Raw genomic sequence first — 26,241 nt, 5'->3', positions numbered from 1 at the left:
TTTTAACCCAAGCCTTCACCCAAAAAGTCCTCTTGATATTTACAAAGGTAAAAAGTTAAAAAGGAGGAGGATTGATTGCTTGGCAAGCCTATGGAAAGACGTAAGTTCCGTGCCGCTCTCGAGTGATTCACTAAAATATACACCTTCGGCCGAGTGTTGAGTGATCTCCCGTGAGGTATGTGAACTTGTATATAAATGGAATTCTTCAAAAGAGGGGCCTACTACAATAACTAAGATAATCTCTTAAACAAGTGCAAAAGTGCGAAAATAATCAAAGGTTATACTAATACATGTGTCGGATCCAAGTGATTCATCTTGTCTATCTGTTTTTTATTTTATTTTTATTTTCAGCATTTAGTTAGTTTTTATCTTTCTTAGTTTAAAACATTTTTCTAACCTTTTTGATTTGATTAGACGTTGAGGATAAACCGGTATTAAAAGCTCTTGTGTCCTTGGACGACCTCGGTATCTTACCAACACTATACTACGTCCACGATGGGTGCACTTGCCCATATGTGTGTTTAGTGTTAGTAAATATCGTGTTTTATAAATTTAAAACTTGGCTAAAAGTGTAAAAAGGGCTTAAATATACATCTAAAAACATATATACACTGACACGCATCAACAGTCCACAGGAAGGAGTCTTTGGTTGTGACTGTGAATTCGATGCAAACCTGCACTTCCCAGAGTGGGGTTTCTTACAGATTTTGCAGTTGGGCCTTTCACCAGCTTGCCCATCTTTCTTCGTCTCAGCCCCTTTCTTGCCGTCACCGTTTCCACGGTGCTTCTTTCCAGATCTTCGTGAGGTATCATCCTCACGTTTCCTCTTCTCAGCCTCCTTGCTCCTTAGGGTCCTCAGACGGACCGCGTCTAAAGTGAGAGACAAGGAGAGGTCAGTAACTGACCTGAAGGTCGTCGGCCGGGAGGCCTTTACACTCGCCTTTATCGCAGGCTCCAAGCCTCCAATGAAACGGGCGATTCTTCTAGACTCTGGTGTCACAAGGTACGGAACCAAGCGAGACATCGTATTGAAGCTCGTCAAATAAGCCTGGCAGTCCAGGTTCGTCATCACCAGTGACACAAAGTCAGCCTCGATCTTCTCAACCTCATGCTGAGGGCAGTAGTTTTCTTTAATGAGAGCAATAAATTCCTCCCATGTCATCTTGTATAAAGCAGACTTACCAGATGCCTGCACCAACACCCTCCACCATGCCAGGGCCTCGCCCTTAAATGACTGGGACACATACTTCACCACATCCCTCTCTACACACCCGCTGATGTCCACAATAGTGTCCATCTCATCTAGCCAGGTGATACAATCAACAGCACCTTTCTCCCCTGTAAATTCCCGGGGCTTACAAGATACAAAGTATTTGTAGGTGCAACCCTTAGCATTGGATGCATCAGTATATTCCCTATCGCGATGAACGCTGTTCTCAGTGGACGAGTGTTTGTCGTCATCTTTCTTGGGTTGAGAGGGTGGTTTGGAGTGTGTCTTTGGTTTAGAGGGTGGTTTTGATACGGTTCTGCCTTGGGACTCAGTATATTGACGATCAAGAGCTGCCTGAACAGCATTGTCAATCAGAGCCTTTAGCTGTGCGCCTGTCAGATGCACTGGCGCATTGTCGTAGTCATCTTCATTTGTATGGCTATTCTCTCCATTGGGATCCGCCATTGTAACTTGAATCTGCTACAGAAGATAACAAAATTCTATTCAGGAGATTATTATATAATTGTCTTTTATGATAATTTGTCAACCATGGTAATAGTGACCATATTTGGTTAACTTATTACTCATTAAATCTTAGGATTTGAATACATCCTATTTTAGTTATAACAATAATATTGGCGGCGTAAAGCCTAATCACGAGGATGTTTTATAACATTAGCCGAAATTTCAGAGAATCAAAGGCATAGAGATTTGAACCGTAGTTCTTTTATCTCTTTCCGACAGAGAGTCATAGACCACCACTGCCTTTTGTCGTTATAAGACAATTATTATGGCCCATAGGCACTACACCTCTAATGGATCTTTCAATATGGTTGGCCCGTAGGCACTACATCACTAAGGGATGTTTTAATAAGTTTGGCCCGTAGGCACTACATCACTAATGGATGTTTTAATAAGATTGATCACCTGAATAGGTGATTTAACCCGCGATTTATAAATCATTTAGTTGGGTTTTGAAATCCTTAAGGGATTATTGTATAAGAATGACGTGCGTGATTTTAACGAATCACATCTGCCATGAACGTCAACGTGCTTGCAGAGGTTAACAGGGAATCTGAATCTTTTAACTAAGTCCTACCATCTTGGCCGGATCTTTAAAAGATACCAGGCTAGGTTTCACTCGTAAGATTCTTTATTTAGGCAGATCAATTTAAAAGGAATGGTTTTGATTTATTTCATACATATTAAAACAAAACTCATAACATACATTCCATAATCTCAAATACAATTACATATTGCCCTAAACGGGTCTTTCAAATAGTACATACCTCCATAGAGGTATAAAATAAGTGACAAGTCCACGCAGGGACTAACATAAGATAAGTGTCCGTGCAAGGACTAAAAGATAAGTCCACGTAGGGACTGAAATATGATAAGTGTCCACGCAGGGACTTATTTCAAAGTAGAAATTACATTAAGTACAACTATTAAGGGCTAGTGGTCACGTTTCTTCTTTTTGCCCTTTAGTAGGTTTGCCAAGCCCTTGAGAAATCCTCGGTGGCTCTTTTTCTCTTCCTCGAACTCTCTCTCCACACGATCTAGTCGATGGAGTATCTCTTCCTGTTCAGGAGGAGAGAAACGTGGTTGTGGCGCTTGTTGCGGAACTGGAGGTCTGGGAGGTATTGGATACCCATGAGCTGAGTAGTCCGGTGGTCCCATGTTTCCATGTGCTCCGTCAGGGTAGCGTGCATTATATCTAGCCGACACCACATAGGGGTCGCGCTCATAATTGTAGTTGTATTGTGCTTGTGACGGTTCGAACGGGTTGTAAGCCGTTGGACCCGTGTAAGCAGGTATGGGTTGGTCATACCCAAATGGTGGCGAATTTGGTGCAGCTGGTGCGGAGTTCGCCTCCTGTGTAGGACTTGAAGGTCCTTCTTCTTGTAGTGGCGGATAGTGGCTACTACTAGAGTGTCGAGGGGTGCTGAAGTGGATACCCCCTCCTCCTCGTGTGTACATACGAGCATTTGTCCTCCTACGCCTTGGCGGATCAGGTATTACTGGTTGCGCCGGTGGCGGAGGTGGTGGCGTAACTGCCTCAAAGCGTGAATCCTCAGAGGGATCCTGTGGATGTCGCGGTTGTTGTGATGTCTGTTGAGGTGGCGTGTAGTACCACTCATGTCGGTCAAACAACGCTTGGAAACTATCTGGTCCCTGATAGGGTGTGCCATGGAAGGATGACCCATCAGAGACTTCTATCGGATGCGTGGGCGTACCACGAGCAGGTTCTGTTGGATCAGTATCTTCATCCATATGGTCTTCGGAGAAGTGATCTTGTGGCCCTAGTGGAACAAAGCCTGAAGGTTCCTGTATGTAGTCAGCTGGATTAAACTGACCTATGAAGTATGGAGTAGGGTCGTCGTAATTTCGGTGCGATACCGAACGTTGTAGAGGTATGAAGGAAGGTTGTGGGTTATTGGGATCATTCTCTGAGTTTGGCCCAAAGGAGTGCCGGTATGATGGCGTCGAGCTGTGCGAGGTGGAATGCCTCGCAGGTTCGTAAAGATCTCTTCGTCGTTGTGGTTCTTCACTCCGTGTCATTGAAGGAGGTCTCGTTCCTGACGGTCCAGCTTCGTGATCGTGATGTGTCACGATATCTCCTCTACCTCTTCTTCCCCTTCCTCTTCCTCGGAATATTACGGGCGGCATTTTTCCTGCTTTATAAAACTTTAAATTCCAATAATAAAAGAAAAAGACAAAATTGGAATAACAATTCGAATTTGTCCTAAGTTCTTGTCTAGACTCAAGTATGTGCAATTGTGTCATTGAGATTAAACACATTAGGATAGTGTTTAATTCACTCAATGTTGGCTCTGATACCAACCTGTCACACCCCGATTTCCACGTGTATCACCGGTGGGCCCGGTGGGGGATTACCGTGACGATGTTGGCAACAATATAGTCAAACCACACAATTATATAAATGCACAGCGGAAGCTTAAGATAAATATGAACTTCAACCTCTGGTTATAATATCAAATGTATTACAGAAGTCGAATATATCCACAGCGGATCAAAACAATAATATATTTTTCATTTAGATACGGCATCGAGTTTGCGAGACTATTCGTGATGCTTAGGAAGCTAATACCAGCCAATTTCGTATAGTACCTGCACTTAATCTTTTTGGGGAAAATACGTCAGTTTACACTGGTAAATACATTCAACTGACACATTTGAAAATGTTATTTAAAATTGATTTGAATGCACAAGGCACAAACTCTTTTATAACTTGGGAAAATTATTCAAATCTTGTGAACGTTTTACATGTTCTTTTATGCATTCAGTAGCCCGGGTCGTGCCGGGTTAAAGATTTACAGACACACCACATTGCGTAAAACCGTAGTATAAAAACCAACGGCTACGTCTTTTAATTTAATGTCGACAATGTATACCGGGTGTACGCCTACACCGGTATGTCGATGGTCGTGGCCATTTCGTAAAATGATGCCAAGGATATCCGGGACAACGGTCATTAAACCCCCCAAAGGCTTTTAAGAAACAAAACTGTTTTAATGAGCCGATCATATTATTTAATTAACCACCTAAGCGATGGAAAAATATAATGCTCAATCAAGCGGTATTAACATACCGTAACCCAAGCCCGTATAGGGGAAATAAGTTAAAGTATTTACCTTTGCAACTATATTCCTTAATTTGATTACATCACCGATAGCTTTTACTGGGCTCCTAATCTGGAACGAAGGTTTTAATTAACCTCTTAGAATCCTAACGGGTCTTTATATTGGCCGTAGCCTAGACCGGTTGGTTCCGGAATATAAATATGGTTTAATCGCGCGAAAAGGCGAAAACCGAGAATGGAATGTGATTCTGCCCCAAAAAAGTTCAGAGACTTGTTTTATATGGGTTCAAGGTTCACACTCTGGATTTTGGGGTCCAAATAATATAATTTGACCCGTATCGGCTAATTTATGAAAACTAGTTCACAAGCCGAACCGTGTGCGCAATAGGCGAAATGGTTAACCATGAGAGTCTTACGCTTATTTCCTAAGTCAATATGCCTTAAAGAGGTTGTGGTATCAGTAGGATACCTTCCGTGATGCCCGTAACGAGTTTAAGTTAATATTACGCCCCGTAGGGGTTTTCCGGTCATTTTAAAGACTTTTAAAGAGCCTTTCGAGTTCTACAGGAAATCTGAGTTTCCCGAACAGTTTATAAAGCCTAAAATACTTTATTTATTATTTAAAACCAGTAGCAACTGGAATCGGGTCAAAAGACCTTGTAGAACTCAAGTTTTGGCCGAAAAGGGCATATTCGGTATTTACCGAACCGTAGCCATAACCGCAGGTTATGAGCAAGGTAAAAATTATTAAAAATCTTTAAAATTCCCAAAATATTATTTTAATACAGTGGGTAAAAGTTTTGGTGACGAAATCTTGGTTTAGATAGGCGTTATGCTAATTGCGCCGTTTATTACAAAAGTTTATTTTAATTGCGCTATTTAGCATAACTCTCATTCTAGACCTCGGATTGACGTGAAACTTTAAGGACATGCTTATAATTTAATAAGCAAGGTTCGGGTCCGTTCATGTGTCCGAAATATTCGTTTTATTTCGAAAAGGCCGTTACGGTCAATTTTTAGGCGATTAACGGAAATGCGCAAAAGACTCGGATAACTCATGAACCGATCACAGAGGTTTATACCATCATGTAACCTGGTCCTAAGAGAGTCCTAAGGCACGTCTATACCTCACTAAAACGGGTCAGAACTGAAGTCAAAGCAAAAGTCAAACTTTTGCGACATTCGGCTCCGAACCGGTTCAATATAGCAAATGGTCGATTCAAACGAGCGCAAACAAGTTTATATACTTAATATCATGTTTTATGAGTGTCTAAACAGGTTTCATAGCATACACATTACAGATTATACATAAATCGCAAAAAATAGCTTTCTGTTGACTTTTTAACCGCACGTTTGACTCGACATTTGACATAGTTAGAGTGGTGATCAGAGGGAACCCTTTTAGAGGTTTATTACCCACATTAATACCAACTCATAACTACCTTTGATTCGTCATAAGACAGAACCATCACGGATTTATTCAATAGTCAAACCGTATTTACGACGGTTTGTTTCTTAGTGATTCGCTAAGCATAAATGAAACTACAAAGGATCTAAGTAACTTACAGAAGTTAAGACTTGGTTATAGAGCAGAGAAGAATACTTGAAAGCTTTTGGAATTATCAGATAGAGGTGTTTGAGTTGTGATGAAAGTTGTGGGCATGAGCATGGTATTTATAGCCAAGGCCAAGCTCTTAGATCATTACACAACACTCTATAACTGATATGGGATGAATGGCATGTATCCTAGAGGCTTATGGGTCGAGTAGGGGGCAACCATACCTCTGAAGAACCCATAAATTCGTGTCTGGCCGCTTAAAACAGCCAACAGCCACATTTCTGTCGCTGGGCGCTGCTTACGGACCGTATGGCTTCGGCCTTGCGGTCCGTAAGCCATAGGCGGATCTCAGCAATCATTCCCCCTCCTTATGGTCCGTAAGGCATACCCTTTACGGTCCGTAAGGGGTTAAAATTAAATCTTTTTCAAATCTTTATGTCATGATTAAAAATCTTTGTAATTAATTACCTGACCTTTCGGGTTTGAAGGGGTAACCTTGCGATAAGGCCCTCGATTAATTACGATTAGGGACCTCGCGTTATTTACCCGTATTGTTAAGCCCCCGGTTAATTTATTTATTATTTAGAAGGCCTTAATTTATATTATTGATGCTTTTAACCCTTCTCCTACGAATTCGATCGTAACTTTCCCGTTTCATAACGAAACTTCGTGAAATTTATATATTATATTCTAGTGAGCGTATAATACCATTACAAAGCCTTGGGAACGTTAAAGGGTCACTCAGAGGTATAAATTTAAACATGTTGACACAGTTAACCCCTGTAGCTTGTAATCTCTCACTTTCTTTCGTGTTTCGTTTCCGTATGATCTATGATTCATTCGTTTGAAGGTACAAGCATTATTTAGGGTTACTATATAGTATAATCACCCTTGGTTGACATTTACAACCCTAGAATTTATATACTTTCAAGGTTTGTCAATATTAGTCCTTTATTTAATATCAATGCCACGTGAAATCAAATGACACGTGTTAACACATTATTGGACACAAAAATTCGAGGTGTTACAAATTGTTAAACGATTTACTACATGCTTCCGCTATACAACTCTTTGGGAACTAATATTATGTTTGATATTTTTCTATTGGTAATTAATGACATGTTTTATTTAAATATTTATCATTGGTTCAATGTGATTGGTGGCTCAGACTCTGATACGTAACACGCCTCGCGGAGTTTCCGCAGGTGGTATTTTGGGGGTGTTACAGTTTGGTATCAGAGCCACTGGTTATAGTGAACTAGGTTTTAAAACGTTTTTGTAAAACCAGACTATAACCGAACGCCTTCGAAAATCGATCATGACACTCAGCTCCAGATTGCAAGGTTCGTCTCTTTTACTTTGTGCATCACTTGGTTAGTAATCACACACTCACAACTAGCATGGGATGAAACGTTAGATACTATGGTGACTTGATAATGTGACACTACTCTTTGAATCATATGAATCGTAGCCTTGTAAATACCACTTGTGTGTAGATTGAACGGGGGAAACTTCGAGCGCAAGCTAAGAGGCTCTGAGATGAATATGCAAATCGCCTTATTATTATGGGTGCACACTTAATAATAACGTGGGGTGCATGCAAGTCCCAGTGAGGCTTATCGAGCGTGAGAAGGGTTCTGCCTTATTATGTGTGAACTTGGTAGTACATAGATATCGACACGATACTCGATTTTCATCTCGTTTCGATTTCCTGAATTAGTTCATCTCTATATATAGAATCATGAGTGGACGAGGACACGGACGTGGCAACATCAACATGACTCAGGCTGAGTTGACTGACTTAATCAATACCCGTGTGGCTGAGGCCTTAGCAGCCTATCAAGCTGGTACGGAATGTACCAAGTACTCTTTACTCTTATACCGCGTACACGTCCTTTCACCCCTATAATGTGTTTCCTTACGTCATTTAGGTCAGCACGCGCAACCCCAACCCAACCAGCCTGCGTGTACGTTCAAAATGTTTATGGACTGTAAGCCACAGACCTTCACCGGAACTGAAGGGGCTGTGGGACTCTTGAGATGGTTCGAGAAAGCAGAGTCCGTGTTTGCTATTTGTAACTGTCCCGCTGGGGACAGAGTGAAATATGATGCGGGTACCTTGGCGGATGGTGCCCTAACGTGGTGGAATGCCCAGGTACAGTTGTTGGGCATCGAGGCAGCGAATGCCACAACTTGGGATGACTTTAAAGAACTGATCAGGGAGGAGTATTGTCCTCGGGATGAGGTCCCGAAGTAGGAAAACGAGTACTACGACTTGAAGATGGTTGGATCTGAAGTCGAAGCGTATGTGAAGCGATCGTATGAATTGGCTGACATGTGTCCGAACTTGTCCCGGCCTATGTCTCGGAGGATTGAGTTATTCATCAAGGGGCTGCCTCCGCGTGTGAAGAGTTTGGTCACTGCAGCCCATCTCAATGATTTGACACAGATTGTTCGTTTGACCCACAAGATTGTGGATCAAGAGGTAGAGAGTAACTCGTTACCACCGCGTGTCTCAGCCACTACAGCTGCTGCACCCACCGCCACTGCGTCCGCTAATGATAACAAAAGGAAGTGGAGTGACTATGATAAAGCCTCTAGCGCGAGTCAGACACAGAAAAGACCAGATAATAACAACAACCGCAGCATCAGCCAGTCGTCTTCTGTCAATCAAGGTCAAGGGGGTAGCCAAAGTCAGGGTCAGTATGCGGGGAGGAAGCCACGGTGTAACAAGTGTGGCTATCATCATTTCGGACCGTGTGGTCGGATGTGTAACAGGTGTGGCAAAGCGGGCCATGAGGCCAGGGATTGTAGGGCCCCACAGCCCAAACACCAGCAGCAACAGAACCAGCAGAACCAGAGACAACAGGGACAACCACCCCAGCAGAACCAGAGTTTCAGGAAGGGATGCTATCAGTGTGGGGATGAGGGTCATTTTAAGCGGGATTGCCCTCAGTTGAATCAAAACGCTAACAACAACATCGACCGCACGAATAACAACAATGCTGGGAACAACAATAACAACAATGGCAACAATGGGGGAAATGGTGCTCGAGGCAGAGTGTTCCAGCTTGGAGCAGGGGATGCCAGGAATGACGGCAACGTTGTAACTGGTACGTTTCCTGTAAACAATCGTATTGCTTCTGTATTATTTGATTCCAGTGCCGATTGGAGTTATGTGTCCCTAGAATTTAGTCAACGATTAGGGATAACCCCAACACCCTTAGAAGTTAAGCAAGTAGTAGAACTAGCAGATGGTAAGACGATAGAAGCTTCGAATGTTCTTTTCGGGTGTAAACTAGATCTCGTGGGTCAGGTATTTGACATCGATCTTCTTCCCGTTACGCTCGGTAGTTTTGACATAGTGGTAGGCATGGATTGGTTGTCTAAGCACCAAGCGGAGATTTTGTGTAAGGAAAAAGTTGTGCGTATTCCTCTCCCCGATGGAGAGTCATTAACAGTTCAAGGACATCGTAGTGGGACGATGGTTGGTATCATCTCGGCCATGCATGCGCATAAATATCTACAAAAGGGGTATCCTGCAATGTTAGCGTTGGTTACTAACGCTCAGTTTGAGGAGAGAAAGATCGAAGACCTACCAGTGGTGCGAGACTTCGCCGATGTGTTTCCAGAGGAGCTACCAGGGTTACCTCCTCACCGTCAAGTAGAATTTCAGATTGATCTTGTGCCGGGAGCGGCTCCAATTGCTCGAGCTCCTTACTGGCTAGCACCTGGAGAGTTACAGGAGCTGTCTAATCAGCTACAGGAGTTGTTGGATAGGGGTTTCATTCGACCCAGTTCTTCGCCTTGGGGAGCCCCAGTTCTGTTTGTGAAGAAGAAAGACGGGTCATTCCGTATGTGTATCGATTATCGAGAACTCAACAAGGTAACCATTAAGAACCGCTATCCGTTACCACAAATCGACGACTTGTTTGACCAGTTGCAAGGGTCAAGCTTCTATTCGAAGATCGACTTGAGATCAGGTTATCACCAGATGAGGGTTAGAGAAGAGGATGTCCCCAAGACGGCTTTTCGAACGCGCTACGGACACTACGAGTTTTTGGTTATGCCGTTTGGGTTGACAAATGCACCAGCGGTCTTCATGGATCTCATGAACCGCGTATGTAAGCCGTATCTCGACGAGTTTGTTGTAGTGTTTATTGACGACATCTTGGTTTATTCAAAGAACAGGGAGGAACACGAGCGTCACCTACGTCTCATATTGGAACTTTTGAGAAGGGAACAACTGTATGCGAAGTTTTCTAAGTGCGATTTTTGGATTCGAGAAGTACATTTCCTTGGCCACGTTGTGGATCCTAGGAAGGTAGATGCGGTTAAGAATTGGGCGGCGTCAAAGACTCCCTCTGAGGTGCGCCAATTTCTTGGTCTTGCTGGATATTATCGGAGGTTTATTAGGGATTTCTCAAAAATCGCACAACCTCTCACCTCGTTGACACAGAAGAACACGGTATACTCTTGGGGAACGAAGCAGGAAGAGGCCTTCCAGTTGTTAAAACAGAAACTTTGCAGTGCACCGATCTTGTCGTTACCAGAGGGTACCGAGGATTTTGTGGTTTATTGTGACGCTTCGATTCAGGGTCTCGGTTGCGTGTTGATGCAACGCGAGAAGGTGATAGCTTATGCTTCTCGTCAGTTGAAGGTACACGAGAAGAACTATACGACTCACGACTTGGAATTAGGAGCGGTGGTATTTGCGTTGAAGATCTGGAGGCACTATCTGTACGGTACCAAATGCACCATCTACACCGACCATAGGAGTCTTCAGCATATCTTCGACCAGAAAGAATTGAATATGCGGCAACGACGATGGGTTGAACTGTTAAATGATTATGAATGTGCCATCAAGTATCATCCGGGCAAGGCGAACGTCGTAGCTGACGCCCTCAGCAGAAAGGAAAATGCACCTAGGCGTGTGCGAGCATTGCAACTCACGATCCAGTCCAATCTTCCTTCCCAGATACGAGACGCTCAGTTAGAAGCGTTGAAACCAGAGAACGTTCGAGCTGAAGCTTTACGCAGCTCAAGGCAACAATTAGAACGAAAGGGAGACGGTGCTTACTACGTAACTGGACGCATTTGGGTCCCACTCTATGGCAACTTACGAGAACTTGTAATGGAGGAGGCACATAAGTCACGTTACTCCGTACATCCTGGATCAGATAAGATGTACCACGACTTGAAAACTACATACTGGTGGCCTAGCATGAAAGCTCACATAGCAACCTACGTCAGCAAATGTTTGACTTGTGCTAAAGTCAAAGCGGAACATCAAAAGCCCTCGGGTCTACTGCAGCAACCAGAGATACCCACATGGAAGTGGGAACAGATCGCCATGGATTTCGTGACAGGGCTACCAAGAACTCAGGCTGGAAACGATACCATTTGGGTGATTGTTGATCGCCTCACGAAGTCAGCGCATTTCTTAGCAATCAAGGAGACAGACAAGTTTTCGCAACTAGCAGCGGTTTATCTTAAAGAAGTCGTCTCTAGACATGGAGTACCAACTTCTATCATCTCAGATCGAGATCCACGTTTCACTTCTGATCTTTGGCAATCAATGCATAAGTCGTTCGGTTCACGGCTCGACATGAGTACCGCTTATCACCCGCAGACGGATGGTCAAAGCGAGCGCACCATCCAGGCACTTGAAGATATGCTACGGGCATGTGTAATCGATTTTGGGAAAGGATGGGAGAAGCACTTACCGTTGATAGAATTCTCCTACAACAACAGCTACCACACTAGTATACAGGCAGCCCCATTCGAAGCACTGTACGGAAGGAAATGCCGTTCACCTCTATGTTGGCTTGTGCTTGAAACATCGGAAAATATTGTTCAGATACGGAACCGTATGGCCCGGAGCTTGTGCTTGAACCGTATGGTGGGTGACAGTCAGATCACAGGCCCGGAGCTTGTGCTTGAAACATCGGAAAATATTGTTCAGATACGGAACCGTATGGCCGCAGCTCGCGATCGTCAGAAAAGCTACGCTAACAAGCGTAGTAAACCGTTGGAATTCGAAGTTAATGATCGCGTTATGTTAAAGGTCTCACCCAGGAAGGGTGTGGTGCGTTTTGGGAAACGCGGCAAACTCAACCCACGTTATGTAGGACCATTCAAAATTCTGGAACGAATCGGAAAGGTGGCCTACAGGTTGGAATTACCTGCTGAGTTGGGTAATGTCCATGATGTATTTCACGTATCGCAGTTAAAGAAGTGTTTGGCTGACGAAACACTGGTTGTACCATTTCAAGAGCTGAAGATAGACGACAAGTTACAGTTTGTCGAAGAACCAGTTGAGATTATGGATCGGGAAGTTAAAGTTCGTAAGCATAGTCGTATCCCAATTGTGAGGGTCCGTTGGAAATCGCGACGTGGACCAGAGTTCACATGGGAACGCGAGGACCAGATGGAGCTTAAGTATCCACATTTGTTCCCCAAAGACAAGACAAAACCTAGCGAATCTAATGTTAATGCAACTAATGAATTTCGGGAAGAAATTCCCATTCAAGTTGGGGATGATGTGACACCCGCGGAAAATGCACAGCCATCTTGAATTAGCATCGCACCGTTTTGTGATTTACTTCCGTTTGTGGTGTGCTTATCAAATTTCGGGACGAAATTTCTTTTAAGTTGGGGATGATGTGACAACTCGTATTTCGAACCAGTCCTTTATGTAACGTTACGTGCTTATGTGAACTATATGAATTGATTAATTGCATGATATATTATATGAATGTGTATGTGCTTACATGAAACAAACCAATTGCACAACACAACCCAATCGCACAAGGCCGGTTGGGCCGCACAAACCACACTCGGATCAAAAGGGGCAACCTGGTTTTGGGTTCGGCCCACTACCCTTGCACGCATAACACTAGAATGATTGTAACTTTCTCATACTTTTGCAAGACACCCACATATACACAAACCCTAGTTTTCTCTCATTCTCTGTCTCAAACTCGACGGCAATCACCTCCCATCTCTCGAAGATTATCTCCTTGTTCGGTTCGAGTTTCCTTCTAACCGGTTAGTGTTTGTTATTGTTGATGTTATGCATGATTAGATGATTGAATGATATTATGTGATGATGCTTAGATGAATCGGATTGTATAACTAAGTTGAAATCGGTTGCATGTATGATAAACAATACGGAATTTCATGATCATGTTCCTGTGAATCGGATAATGGTTACAGAACTTGATCGGATTGAAAACCTGTTAACATATGTAATTTACACATAAGCTAGGGTGCATGATAGTTAGAATCGGCTGGTTCGATAATCCGATTGCATGTTTGTTTGATTGATGGATCATTGTTCTTGATGATGATGATGATATGAGTGTTTGAATGTTGAAATAATTGTGATTTGATCTGATTGTGAAACTACCAAATCTGTTTGCAACTGTTACGGAATAGATGAGCTTGAATTAAGGAAATCAGTTACACATCTAGTCTCAACCCGGATTGCGAGTCGAGAACTCCTAGTCTCGACTCGAGACCACATTAGCAACACAAAACAGCATAAACCGAAACCACGGTTGCGGGTCCGATTACGACTCGAGACCGTGTAGTCTCGACTAGAACATGACAACTCGAGATCACCTTGTTGCGACTCGAGACTTTGAAACCAGTACAACACGAGACCACTTAGTCTCGACTCGAGAGCTTAGTCTCGACTCGAGACCATATATACGTACACTCTGCTATTGGGCCTGCGCACTGTTACGAGCCCAACTGATTGGGTCGGATACTTGGACTCTGCTTGTTTATGTAATTGTTCTGCTGATACCTATACGTGAATATGATGACCAATATTTGTACACAACTTGTTACAATGTGTGGAACATACGTGCAATACTAGTATATGAATCTGATTGGTATGATAACTGTGATAGGACGTGGTTGATCACTTTGTAGCTTAATTGAACTGTTGTGTATCATACCGAGCAACCCCAGGTGAGTTCATTGCATTTCTCAAGCATGCGTCCCGGTGGTTTGGGACAACTAGTAAACATTTGGAAGGGAAACTTGGGTAAACAGTTAAATCGGTTTTTGGTTATTGAACATGGAATCTATCATTATTAGATTTTGCCTGTAGGGCAATGGGGTAGTTAGTTGATAGCGCTATTAGGTTCGATACCTCACACCGGGCCGTAAGGACGGGCGTGAACTAATTATCTGGGCATCATTACCAATGCTTGGTTAGGGGCATTGGGGACTGGACACACTTCCAGGTTATTAAGGGGCACACTCCCCGGATACATATGGGCACACTCCCTAGGGTATCTAGCATGTTATAAAGCAACATCGTATTGCAACGTTGAACTGGCTTAACATACATCTGGTAACAAAACACGTTAACAAAACCTTGAAATCACCAGCGTCGTCTGACACACTTGTCTGCATGCTTGCAGGTCGTTAGAATTCGTGACATGGACTTGCTATCTGGGAGTGCTGGAGTGGTCATGGATCGAGGCTCTTGGATTAACTTATAAGTGATACATTGGTGTTGAGCATTATTTTGAAACAATTGTTAAACGATTTACTACATGCTTCCGCTATACAACTCTTTGGGAACTAATATTATGTTTGATATTTTTCTATTGGTAATTAATGACATGTTTTATTTAAATATTTATCATTGGTTCAATGTGATTGGTGGCTCAGACTCTGATGCGTAACACGCCTCGCGGAGTTTCCGCAGGTGGTATTTTGGGGGTGTTACAGCTTTTCCTTTACCGTGAAGACAAACATCCCCATGATCACAACCTTTCCGTTTCCCTGTGAACCTTTGGCTCTGATACCAATGTTGGTATCAGAATCATCGGACACCTAGGACCATTCGGAACGGACCGGGTTGTCATCGTACTCACAATCACAATCAACCAAATAACAACGTTTGCAGATTTGCATTGTAACAGTAAACGAAAACAGGAACAATGAAACAAACTTACTGCAATTGCCGAATTAAATATAATGCACAGAATCAGTGACTAACTTCGAATAACTTCATAAACTTCAAGTGAATTCGGTACATTAAAAAAACAAAGTTACAGCCCTATATATAACACTGTGAACCGGTGCCTGTTGAAACGACGTATCCCTTAGTGAAGCGATGTGTCTGTGGTAACTACCTTGCCAATCGGTACGTCTTGTTTCCCCTGATAACTGCTGCTTCGGTATTCACAATGATTCATCTAAAACGGGCCCAAACTAAGCTGATCCAATGCCGAGACCTTCTGGACTTATACGACCCAAACAGAAAAACATAAACGTGGCCTCAGGCCCAAGTTTGACGCAAACAATAAAACATAATAAGTGTTTGACCCATTAACTAATAAACAATCATAAACGTAAACGTAACGCGGCCCGAACAAGAAAGTCGTGATTAACTTTTGGTCTTCATGTTTCACTCTGATGATCTGTAACCATTAAAGTGTTCTAATTCACTCTTTCAATCTAACACTGTGTTTAACTTTTAACTGCAGTGAGCTTAGGACCCAAACTACTAGAAATTGTGAAGCACAAGTTGAGTTATGGTGCAAAAATCCTACCACTTGGCCGCGAAGGAAAAATCTTCAATAAAAATTTCAGTGCAAGGGATACTGAGAAGCTGTTGCATGCGTCCCGTTGTTCCATATACACTACAGCTGGCGCAATCGCAGGCATCCTCTTCGTGACTAACGAAAGAGTTGGATTTTGTAGTGATAGATCTGTCAAAACATATTCTGCAGCAGGAGAGATGTTTAAGTTCCAATATAAGGTAAATGGCCTTTACATACATGCATATTCGCTTATATTTTTTTTTTCAAAAAAGTTTCATGACATAACTGTTTATGACTTTGTGTAGGTTTCAATTCCTTTAGGTAAGATTAAAGGAGTAGGAGAGAGCGTGAACACGAAGCGGCCATCAAACTATTGAAGTCTATGGGGTTCCACTCTAAAACCAATTGGTGATAGAGGGAGTAACCCAAGATCTTATTAATACAACCGGAAGGTCTTATTCTTTTGATGTGGGATAGGGCTCCTCCAATACCCTCCCGCACGTGTAACCCGGTCTATCAAGAGGTGTACACGTGGCCTTAACCGGAGCTGACATAGAGCCGTGGCTCTGATACCATATTGAAGTCTATGGGGTTCCACTCTAAAACCAATTGGTGATAGAGGGAGTAACCCAAGATCTTATTAATACAACCGGAAGGTCTTATTCTTTCGATGTGGGATAGGGCTCCTCCAATACAAACAAGTATGTAGAGCTTGTGACAGTGGATGATTTCAGCTTCTGGTTTTTGGGATTTCCTAATTATAAGAAAACTTTAAGATGTCTCCTTCAGAGAATTAATCATAACTCCCTAAGCAATTGATGTAGAGCATTATTAGTCAACTCCATGTAAATTTATATCTATACAACAATTTGTTGTATGGCGGAAAGAAACCGATATGAGTGCTTATGAATTCAAGCTTCAACAAGCCAGTGTTGTATGTTGTTAGACATTAAAACATCATCAAATCTTTTTACATATTGATCTTTTCATCTGTTTTCACCATCTCACCTGAATAGAACAAAATATACCAGGGAGTGTGTTGTTTGTAATAATGATATGGCACATGCATGGTGTACATTGTGTGCTACATATAACATACGGAATAGAAAAAAGCCAAAAAAAATCTCATTTCCTGTCACCATAAATTAACTAGGATTTCTAAGATATGACAATATAATTAATTGTTAGGAATTATAATATTCAAATGTGTGGAAAATATCTACAAAGAGGCAATTGTATCCTCACAGAAAAATACTAATAACATGTCAAAATATTGAAGTCTGAGCTGATTAGAAGTATAGTGATTATAAGGTTTGATATTCTCAACAGATGCCATATCAGACATATATTAATTAGGTTCGGTAACTAATAGAACCTGACTGTCATCGTAAACTTATGAATAATTCATGGGCGTCTAAAGGGGCGCACACTCGTTGTCTACTAAATGAGCTCACCGTATTGGGTAATAGGCTATAGAGTCCGATTTCATAGTTAAAACTATGCCCTGTTACATGTAAGAAATATTAGAATGTCATCTCACATTTTTCCTAAGCAAGTTGGTTCTTTTACATTTTAGATAAATCTAATATGTAAAAGTGTTCCGTGGGACACTATTACATTTTTTTAGTTTATTTAATTGTATATATTTAGATTTCTTTATCAAATCATAAACATAGTTTCGTTTGTTGCTCGATTGGCACCGTATTAAATAAAAAAAAAACTAGTTTTTTTTTTTTTTTTTTTTTCTAAACCAAGTTATATTTTGAGGGAAATAATAACCATGACTTTGGGGAATTTTATGAAACCGGACGATTAGAAATGCGTGTATTAACTCTCAGATCAAATTATTTTGGTGGTTCTACCGAATAATTTAATCGGATACAACTCTGATTTTGAGAATTAGCACAACAGTATGTGTATTTCTGGAATTCGTATGAACCAGTTTTGACCAAAAAAACAAAATTACGAATTTTGGGGATAATCTCCAGATAACTGCTCCTCGACCCTAGCCAGGGGCTCTGCCCCTTGGACCCTGCTGTCGGGGGCACTGCCCCTGACCCCCGCCAAGGGGACGTTTCCCCCTTGGAACCCCCATTCGGGGCTCCGCCCAAATGCTTGGAATTATAACAACTCAAACAAGCGTGCACTCCCGTATCTCCTAATTTGTTCAATATATATCATAATTCCTTTTGATGACCAAATTAATCCCAAATACACTAAAATATCTAAGACTACCTCGAATGCTTACTTTGGTGGAGGTGCATTTGGTGATGTGGAAAAGGCATGTTGGAAGGATGCGTTGGGGTGGAGGGCCATGGAGCAAGCACGTAGGTAATCAAGTGCATCTAAATGCAAGAGGTGGTGAGGCCATGCAAGAGGTGGTGGGGCAATTTCAATATAAAAACTAATGGTGATGTGGAAGAGAGATGATGGATGTGGGAAGGATGTGTTGGAGTTAAATAAAGGAGAGGGTGTGCATGTGGAAATGATGAGTAAAAAGCTGATGTGACAGTGATGATTAGGATGCATCTAGTAAATGCTGGCCGTTGCAGAGACAGTCTAAGACATGATTTTGGACACGTGAATCTGATGAAGAAAATAAAGGCTGTCACGTACCAATTGCATTGTTGTTTGCTTTTTTTGCCCATGGCATTTGCATGTGACATGTTTCCATGTCGATTACAATATTATTTTATCCAACTTTTACCCACTACCAGCTATGTAAGGAATAGTCAGCATGAAAATGAAATTCAAACCTTATCAAGGACCACTGGACCTATATATATCACTAAAGTAAAGGAAAGTAAAGTAAAATAGCAACCTTCTCAATTTATGCATTTGTGCTAACCAGTTACAAAAACTATATCCAATGGGCCCTTGGAGATCAAGCCCTTAGAGGTCCTTGGATATCTGAAGGGGTATAGTCCCAAAAAGCAGCGCATACCAATCAGGTCGTGCGTCGAACCATACTCCTTATTCACTAACCTGATTATTCTGCAGACCCCGCGCGAGCTACTTAGACAACACCTAAGCCTCGCGCGAGGTCCAGGCAAGACATAACATCAGGGTTCACACTTAGCATCCTGAATAACAGCCCTCAACCCCTGAGCCTTGCGCCGACTACTTGGACACACACCAAGGGTCGCGCGAGGGTAACGGCGCAGGGCCATTTCAGGAAGTATCAAAGATACAAGTGGCAGAAGAACGAGCCAATCAGCGTCCGGCAGGCTGTACCATATCGTGCTCCACGATTAACAATCGCGCATGAGACTGAAAGTACACAAGGACGCCTACGTGGCACCAATCAGGGGGCGACGACAACTGCCCCATGATCTACACTCAGCTGCTGATGTTAGAAGGACAATAGGGCCGACAACTCGGACACGTGGCTCCAATCAAGGTACGCCAGCACCGAAGATCTTTTAGAAGCCACTAACGGTCGACACCAGAGAGACAAAGAGGATATCCCCTGTTGTCGTCTTCCGCCCCAAGGCCCATTGGCTCATCTCCTCCTACAGCACTCCGGCTATAAATAAGGACCTTCATACACAGGTTAAACATTCTGCTCTCTCGATTCTCACTCTGAACACACAATTATTTTTCTCAAATCAGTTACTTATTCTCACGGCGTAGATTGGTTAAGAGGGAAACCCCCATATTCCCCTCTTAACGAGCTTAACGGTGTTACTGTTTTGCAGGAAGGATCATCACCCGAGCTCAGGAAGGATTAAGAAGATTAACCCTCATGTTTGAAACATAAACCCAACTAATAAACCTTAAAATTAGTTCTGTGTTTCTTCAATATCCTTACCATTGAAGCTCATCAATCCTTAGAGGCCCTTAGGTGAGATGCCCTTGCACAAGGGTATGTGTTTGTCTTGGTTTATGTGATGAGGTGGGCCCAAAGTAAAAAAAGAAAAATTTTATTAAAATATTGTGTGTAATGGGTAGTTGATGAGGTGAAAATTAAAGAAAGTAAAGATATTTGTAGGGTTGGAGATGAAATAGGGGTTTTTAAGGATTTGTAAGAATGTTATGTGGCTGATGACGTGGCAGCTAAAGGCGCCTAAGGAGTAAGGACGCCTTTAGCATTGGAGATAGTTTATTAGGCAAATCAATTCAATCAGGCTTTCTTTTATACCCAAACATGATACACATAGATCACTCGTTTAATTAAAAATCTTTAACTTATACCATCTTTTATTAGCTTCTAAATATCATGATCCAAAATAAGCGATCCAGCTTTGGTCTCAGGTACGTTCTTCACCTATTTTAAAACGTTGGATTTAGCAGTGAAGACTGACAAGTCCCGCAAAACATATTCTACAACATTTTGCTATAAGCTTAAGAAGCCTCCCTCTCAGAATCAGTCATGATTGTGCGCGCTTAAGTGATCAGCCTCGAAGAATGGACTTCAAGGTATGGCCGGGTTCCACTATAACAGCAAATATATATGTTGCTGGTCTCAAGTGGCATACAAGGTAGATCAAATTAAAGCTACAAGGGGAGAATATATATAGTTTACATGCCAACAATTCACATGGAAATTAGCTAACCGGACTAAGGAACCTGATGAAAGTTATGATATGGGCTTGATCTTGATTAATCAGATTGTGCTCTAATGTAGTGGCAAAGGAAGCTTTACATGTCACTAAATCTTATGAAACTTTTTCAACTTTTCATAGAATCCCAACTAGGTCAAGCCATGTCATGATTAAGATATGAAAAACAAAAGGAAGAAAACAAAGTTGTTTAAAAAAAGTATGAGAAAAATGTCATGATTTGGAAAAAAGAAAAGGAAAAAGAGAGACACATAATATATATATATATATATATATATATATATATATATATATATATATATATATATATGACGCAAGACATGCTCTCTAGGTGCAAAAAAGAATCCCTTTTTTACATTATCTTCCTTTGTTCTAGGTATTGTTTTCTATTCCAAAATTTGACATAAACCGAAAGTGATGTTCTTTTTATCTTTCTACTTTTTGGAGATTGAAAGAAGAATATATATATCATTTAACATTGTCTATTTAATGAAGGCAAAGTATAGTTCAAACACGATTTGTAAGTTACTCCAAAACGGTATAGCTAGAAACGGTTTGGTTCCCCTTGATAACTCGATTGTGTTACACATGCAGGAACGCACGGATCAAAAAAAAATCAGTAGTATTATCTATCAAGCGATTGTTGTCGAGTCTGGTTACCATTTTTTTTTTTTTGCCAGGTTGAGTCAGATTACTAAAATATTTGTTTTTGTAATGTAGAGCTAGCTGGTGCTTTTTATTTGGTTTGCAACTTTATACGGGGTTTTAAGGTGATTTTAATTTTGTTCATATGATTTGATTTGTTGTATATGACTTTTGAAGATGACCTTTTATTTGTTGTATAGGTTTTAAAGATGACTTTAGTTTTGTTCACATACATGATTTGATTATGAAGACAGGTTTCAACCTTTAATTTTATAATGTCTAAAATTTGCAACAAGTTAGTAGCTAATACTTAATATAAGAGCAGAAATTTATAGATAAAAATAAACACGTCTCGATGATGATTTGGAACTAGAATTATGAGAAGAGTAAACAACGTCAATTTATAAATTAAAAAAAAACTAAATGTGAGGTAGTTTTGATAACATGTACGTTCATGCTTCAAACACTTGTACATTACTACTTGCAACTCGATTGCGAAAAAAAATATATCAAGACGTAGATAAAAATAGCATGTTGCAACGACATATTTGGAATTAGATAAAATTGTATTTTGAAAGTTTTTTTTTTTTGAACGGGCAACGAATCCTCCAAATGTGTTACTGGCGAAAGTCACCACATCGGGATACACTCATCTCCGAACTAGGGAAAACCCTCACCTAGGGCAGAAGCCTGTGAACACTCGCCCAAAGGCACGACAATACAGTGAGGTAAAACCCATTCAGTTCAAGGATCGAAGTATCGAACTAGCGATCGTCGCCTACTCGCCTAGTCTTCCATCATCACCAGGTACCGCTGAAAACTAATGGGGAGAAACAGGAATTTAACTTGGGTCTCTTGAAAACACAAATCTCTCCCTTACCACTCCACCACAAACTCATTGGCAAAATCAATACCATGAATGAAAACAAAATATGCTTAAACTTATAATAATAATGCAATAATTCATTATAACTATTTATTGTGTTTGGTTCAATTGGTAAAGTCATTGAAATTAAGATGTTCTTTCTTTAAAGTCAATGGTTCAAGCCTCATCAAATCAAATACGGAATTAATGTAACTTCTTATTAATTGAAGAGGTTAGGGCCCACCATTAACTCCCTCTCTCTCCCACGCCTCTCTCCTTTTCCCCACTCGGTGACTACTCACTGCCTCCCCTCACCGCTCACCCAAGAAGGGGTGGCATCACACACCCACGCGGTAACAGCCCCTCCCCAAAGTCTTCCCCGAACCCACTCCCTCCACCCTGAGTAACTAATGGTGGTTATGTAATATAGAACACTTAGAATTCATCAATGTTAATGAAGGGTTTCTTTTATAACTGTTTAGATCAAAGTCATAAGTCATTTGTTACTAATAAATTTCCACACTTGATATAAAGATCAAAGTCATAAGTCATTTGTTACTAATAAATTTCCACACTTGAAATATAGAATTAACACTTTATTTCAATCATAGCTTTTTTACCTAACTAGTGGTATCAAACCGGCGCGTTGCGCCGGGATTCAACACGCTTCGTGGCGGGATCAAACGCGGGAAGTCGATTAGTATCGATTCTTTTTGTTATGATACATACACTCGTTATAACAATCGATAGAGAAAAAATGAATAAATAGAATTGTGACAAACTAACACAAAACAAATTATATTCTCTGAAACTATAACTAATATTCCAAAATCAACTTATGAGATACAATTCAAAGTTCAAAACACTATAAACAGTACCTGTACCTGTTCCAAATCATTAGTAACCACATTGAATTCAGTCGTAAACAAAGTGAATTTGGTTGGTATTGGTTCGCACCATTAGGATATTCATACAGTACCGGCACCAAGATAGTTATCTCCAACTCATGTTCCTCATTGTCAAGCTGCAATTTTGCCTCAAGATAAACTCCCTCAAATGAATTTGCATTGCTCTTGCCATTTGTCATCACAGAAGCTGCACTTAAACAAAATAACATGATTGAATTAATTGAGTAAAAAAAACCAAGATACCATGCCTAATATGAAATTTGATTGCCTTTCTTGAAGCTAACGAAACTGCAATGACCATGTGATGATTAAATGATACGCCAATTATAACCTATAACCATATTCGACCCGCATTTTAGAATAAAAAATGAATTTACTACTTTCACCCCCATAAAAATGGCAAAAAAATGAATTAAATATAAGAGTTTTATAGAGATATCTTGATTTGATATATAGTCTAGCAAGTTTCTTAGTCTAGCAGATATTTTTTAGAAATTAAATATGAGAGTTTTATAGAAATTTCATGTTTTTAGGCCAATGTTGAGGCATGGAAGGTATGTACAGACGGCCTAAATTAATTAAAGGCTGGAAATATTTTAAAAGACCCACCTGTACATCTTCAACATCTGCCACATTGAACACCAATTATATATGGTTAATACTGAGAACAGAGCAAAGAGTCGGTTATGCGAACTGTAGCAGATAAGAAGGGTTCTCTGAGCTTCGCCGGGAACTCTACATGTAACCGAAAGAAAGCAGACATCAGAAGGTCGGAACTTACCAACTCCATGAAAATAACAACTGGATTAAGATGCATGTCCTCTTAACTGAAATGTAATCCCTAGCCGAAACCATAATCCCCATGCTGAAAGCCAATGACGTCCAACCCTCTAATAAAAGCAAGAATCTGTAAAAGAATAACCAATCATAGTTACATAAGTGGTCAAACCTTACTGCCGCGGCGTCGCCACATCCTTTAGAAATCAGAACATAGTCACCTAATTCGCGGTATGCTCTGGTTCGGGTTCGTAATTCGCTAGTTGGGACGAATTCGGTTCGGAGGGGGTAAGTTCATTTCGGTACGACCCCGTGCGATTCAGTATGGTGTACCATTCCGACCGGTTTGGTAAACACAAATTAAAACAAAAATGACTAATTTCATAAATCCAAATGATTAAAATCCTATATTCATATTAGCAAATAGAAAAACATAAACATAAAGTTTTAAAATCTGAATCTAGACGTCGAATTCCCGCCTGTTGATTTCCGCCATATCCTAGCCCAATTCGGTCGATGATTCTTTCCACAAATAACAAACTTTCCTACAATAGTGCCCCTACCCCTATTTTAGACGTCAATTATGATTTGATCAGAACGTACCAGTCGCGTATCATAGTGTAGCGGATCGCCTTGATAAACGATCCAAATCACAGAACCCACCATCATCGAATCGATTGCAAAATCGAATTGGAACAACATACCATTATAATGAAGTCGAGTACCAGAAGCGATTTGGTACAAAACAAACCAATACGGAATTCGCGGGACTCTGAGCGATTTATGTGACTATGAATCAGAACGTGCAACCACCGACGTGCAGGTTGTAACACCGATCGAACCATCGTCAGCAGCCTCTCTCTCTCTCTCTCTCTCAACGCTCTCTCTTTCTCTCTACACATCCTTCTTTTGGAACGTTTTTCACCAACGCCAAAAGAAGCCAATTCAGTTCAGCCTGAAGTTCTGCTCAACATTGGGCATATGAGTACCAACCGGCTGGAAAATTGAGGTGACAAAAAAGATTCAACAACGTTAACCTAACTGAACGATTAATTATATGCAGATACATTGTAATTCAATGGAAGCTTGGTTCATGTTCCACGGTTATAAGTACCTCCTTCATCCCTAAATCTAAACTAAACCTGATAAATTGTTTGAAATACATAAAAACTGAAGGTGAAAGGTATCTTATTGGCAACCGTAATGAAATTAAAGCTTAGAAGCAACCCCAACGTATCATTTAAAACAACATTTTCACTTAACTCGCAAAAATAAATACAACCCCTATGAATGTAAGTAGCCAAATTACGTAATCTATGATACAATACGTAAACAAAAGAGGAAGAATTGTTATACCAGAACTCGACCTATGTTCATAACCAGGCGGTGGTTCAACTCCTAGGTGACGGCGGATGAGAACTCATAGCACCGGGGGAGCTGCTGAATGCGACCGTGCATAGTGAAATTGTTGTACCATTCACTACTGAATGCGACTATGACCATCGCCGGGGGAGCAGTTGTATCTTGTTATTCGGAAACGTGACAACGATACACAGATCGGCCACCATCGCCACCATCCATCGTCGTCTGAACCAGAGACCTTCATCACTAACCGACGGCCGGAACAGACAAAGGTGGCGGCGGGCGGCGGATCTGTGTTAATCGGCATTCCATCGTCCTCTGAAAACAGAGACCATCGCCACTGGCCGACGGCGTAACGAAAGAACACAGACGGCGGCGGGGCGGTGGATTTCATCGGCGTTCCTCTCTTTATGTTTACCGGCAAATGAAGAAGATAAACAGGGGTGTGGTGGTGTTTTATTGCCCCTACTGTTCAGTACTGTTCGTTACGTTTGATTTTTAATATATATATGTATAATATAATATAATATAATTACTGTTTATGTTAGGATTTATTTATGTGTACATAAATGTCCACACTTGAAATATAAAATTGTTAGGATCGGAGGCTGTCTGTGAGTGTGTTTGTTTGTATAAAACGAATAAGTGCAGCGGAAATGAGTAGCAAACTTTGTAAACACAAACAAAGGAAAGTGTAGATTGATAAACAATTGCTTTTCATTGAGTCAAAAGATTTACATAAAAGCAAAAGATTACAGTCAAACCTTACAATCTAAACTCCCCCTCAGCCTGATATACCAGAGTTGGTTGCACAAGATGAAAGGATGAATTGAGGAGAAAGACTCACTCAAAACGATCAAGTGTAACAGTACAGAGTACTGTCATACTTATAGGTAAACCAAACTACTGATATGCTTCAGCTGACGTCACCATGATAGTGACATCTAACGACCTAACAAACTATAAATACTGTTCTATACAAACTACTGTTATGTAACATCTGATAATCACTAAAGTACAAAACATAAGGAAACTACTGCTTCACGTTCCACTGTTGTAGCCTTAGCATAGATGTTGAGTCTTCAGTGCTTTCTTCAAAGGTGATCAGTCTTTGAGAGGGCAGTGCTTGAGTCTTCAGCAGTACTTAGGAGACGGCAGTAGATAGAGCAACAGAGTTTGTC

The 26,241-nt window shown here is 41.1% G+C and overlaps 2 protein-coding genes across 13 annotated transcripts in view; one reads left to right on the top strand and one right to left on the bottom strand.

Annotated features, from left to right (window-relative positions):
• The window catches only part of LOC110864915 (GEM-like protein 7), a 45,892-nt gene extending 29,574 nt beyond the window's left edge, over nucleotides 1-16,318 (top strand). The window contains exons 2-3 of the mRNA XM_022114083.2: nucleotides 15,885-16,159; nucleotides 16,247-16,318. Coding sequence (XP_021969775.1) covers nucleotides 15,885-16,159; nucleotides 16,247-16,318 — 347 coding nt within the window. The remainder of the gene's footprint in view (nucleotides 1-15,884; nucleotides 16,160-16,246) is intronic.
• A 6,374-nt stretch (nucleotides 16,319-22,692) lies between these two features.
• On the bottom strand, nucleotides 22,693-25,547 carry LOC110864916. Of its 12 annotated transcripts, XR_004860216.1 has the most exons (5): nucleotides 25,055-25,528; nucleotides 23,920-24,694; nucleotides 23,750-23,828; nucleotides 23,531-23,656; nucleotides 22,693-23,108 (listed from the first exon to the last, which is right to left on the bottom strand). XR_004860216.1 is itself a non-coding variant. In XM_035974420.1 (4 exons), exons 2-4 carry the CDS (start codon nucleotides 23,783-23,785, stop codon nucleotides 22,879-22,881), a joined length of 402 nt encoding a protein of 133 aa, XP_035830313.1. In that variant the 5' UTR covers nucleotides 23,786-23,828; nucleotides 25,055-25,528; the 3' UTR covers nucleotides 22,776-22,878. The 12 variants fall into 12 exon arrangements, 1 of the variants encoding a protein (XP_035830313.1); XR_004860213.1 differs by having other exon boundaries at nucleotides 23,750-24,694; XR_004860217.1 differs by lacking the exon at nucleotides 23,920-24,694.
• Between the last annotated feature and the right edge of the window lie 694 nt (nucleotides 25,548-26,241).

Source organism: Helianthus annuus, chromosome 6 (assembly GCF_002127325.2).
Source record: "Helianthus annuus cultivar XRQ/B chromosome 6, HanXRQr2.0-SUNRISE, whole genome shotgun sequence".
Lineage (NCBI taxonomy): Eukaryota > Viridiplantae > Streptophyta > Magnoliopsida > Asterales > Asteraceae > Helianthus > Helianthus annuus.
This window is presented reverse-complemented; position numbering and strand designations above follow the sequence as displayed.

What these genes read in the sequence shown, in the direction of transcription:
- LOC110864916 (XM_035974420.1), bottom strand. Translation starts at nt 23,785, where the DNA reads ATGGGGATTATGGTTTCGGCTAGGGATTACATTTCAGTTAAGAGGACA. An exon ending in TTGTTATTTTCATGGAGTTG is followed by an intron (nt 23,615 to 23,702) that starts GTAAGTTCCGAC and finishes TATCTGCTACAG; the next exon opens with TTCGCATAACCGACTCTTTG. An exon ending in CAGATGTTGAAGATGTACAG is followed by an intron (nt 23,114 to 23,530) that starts GTGGGTCTTTTA and finishes ATTTTGTTTAAG; the next exon opens with TGCAGCTTCTGTGATGACAA.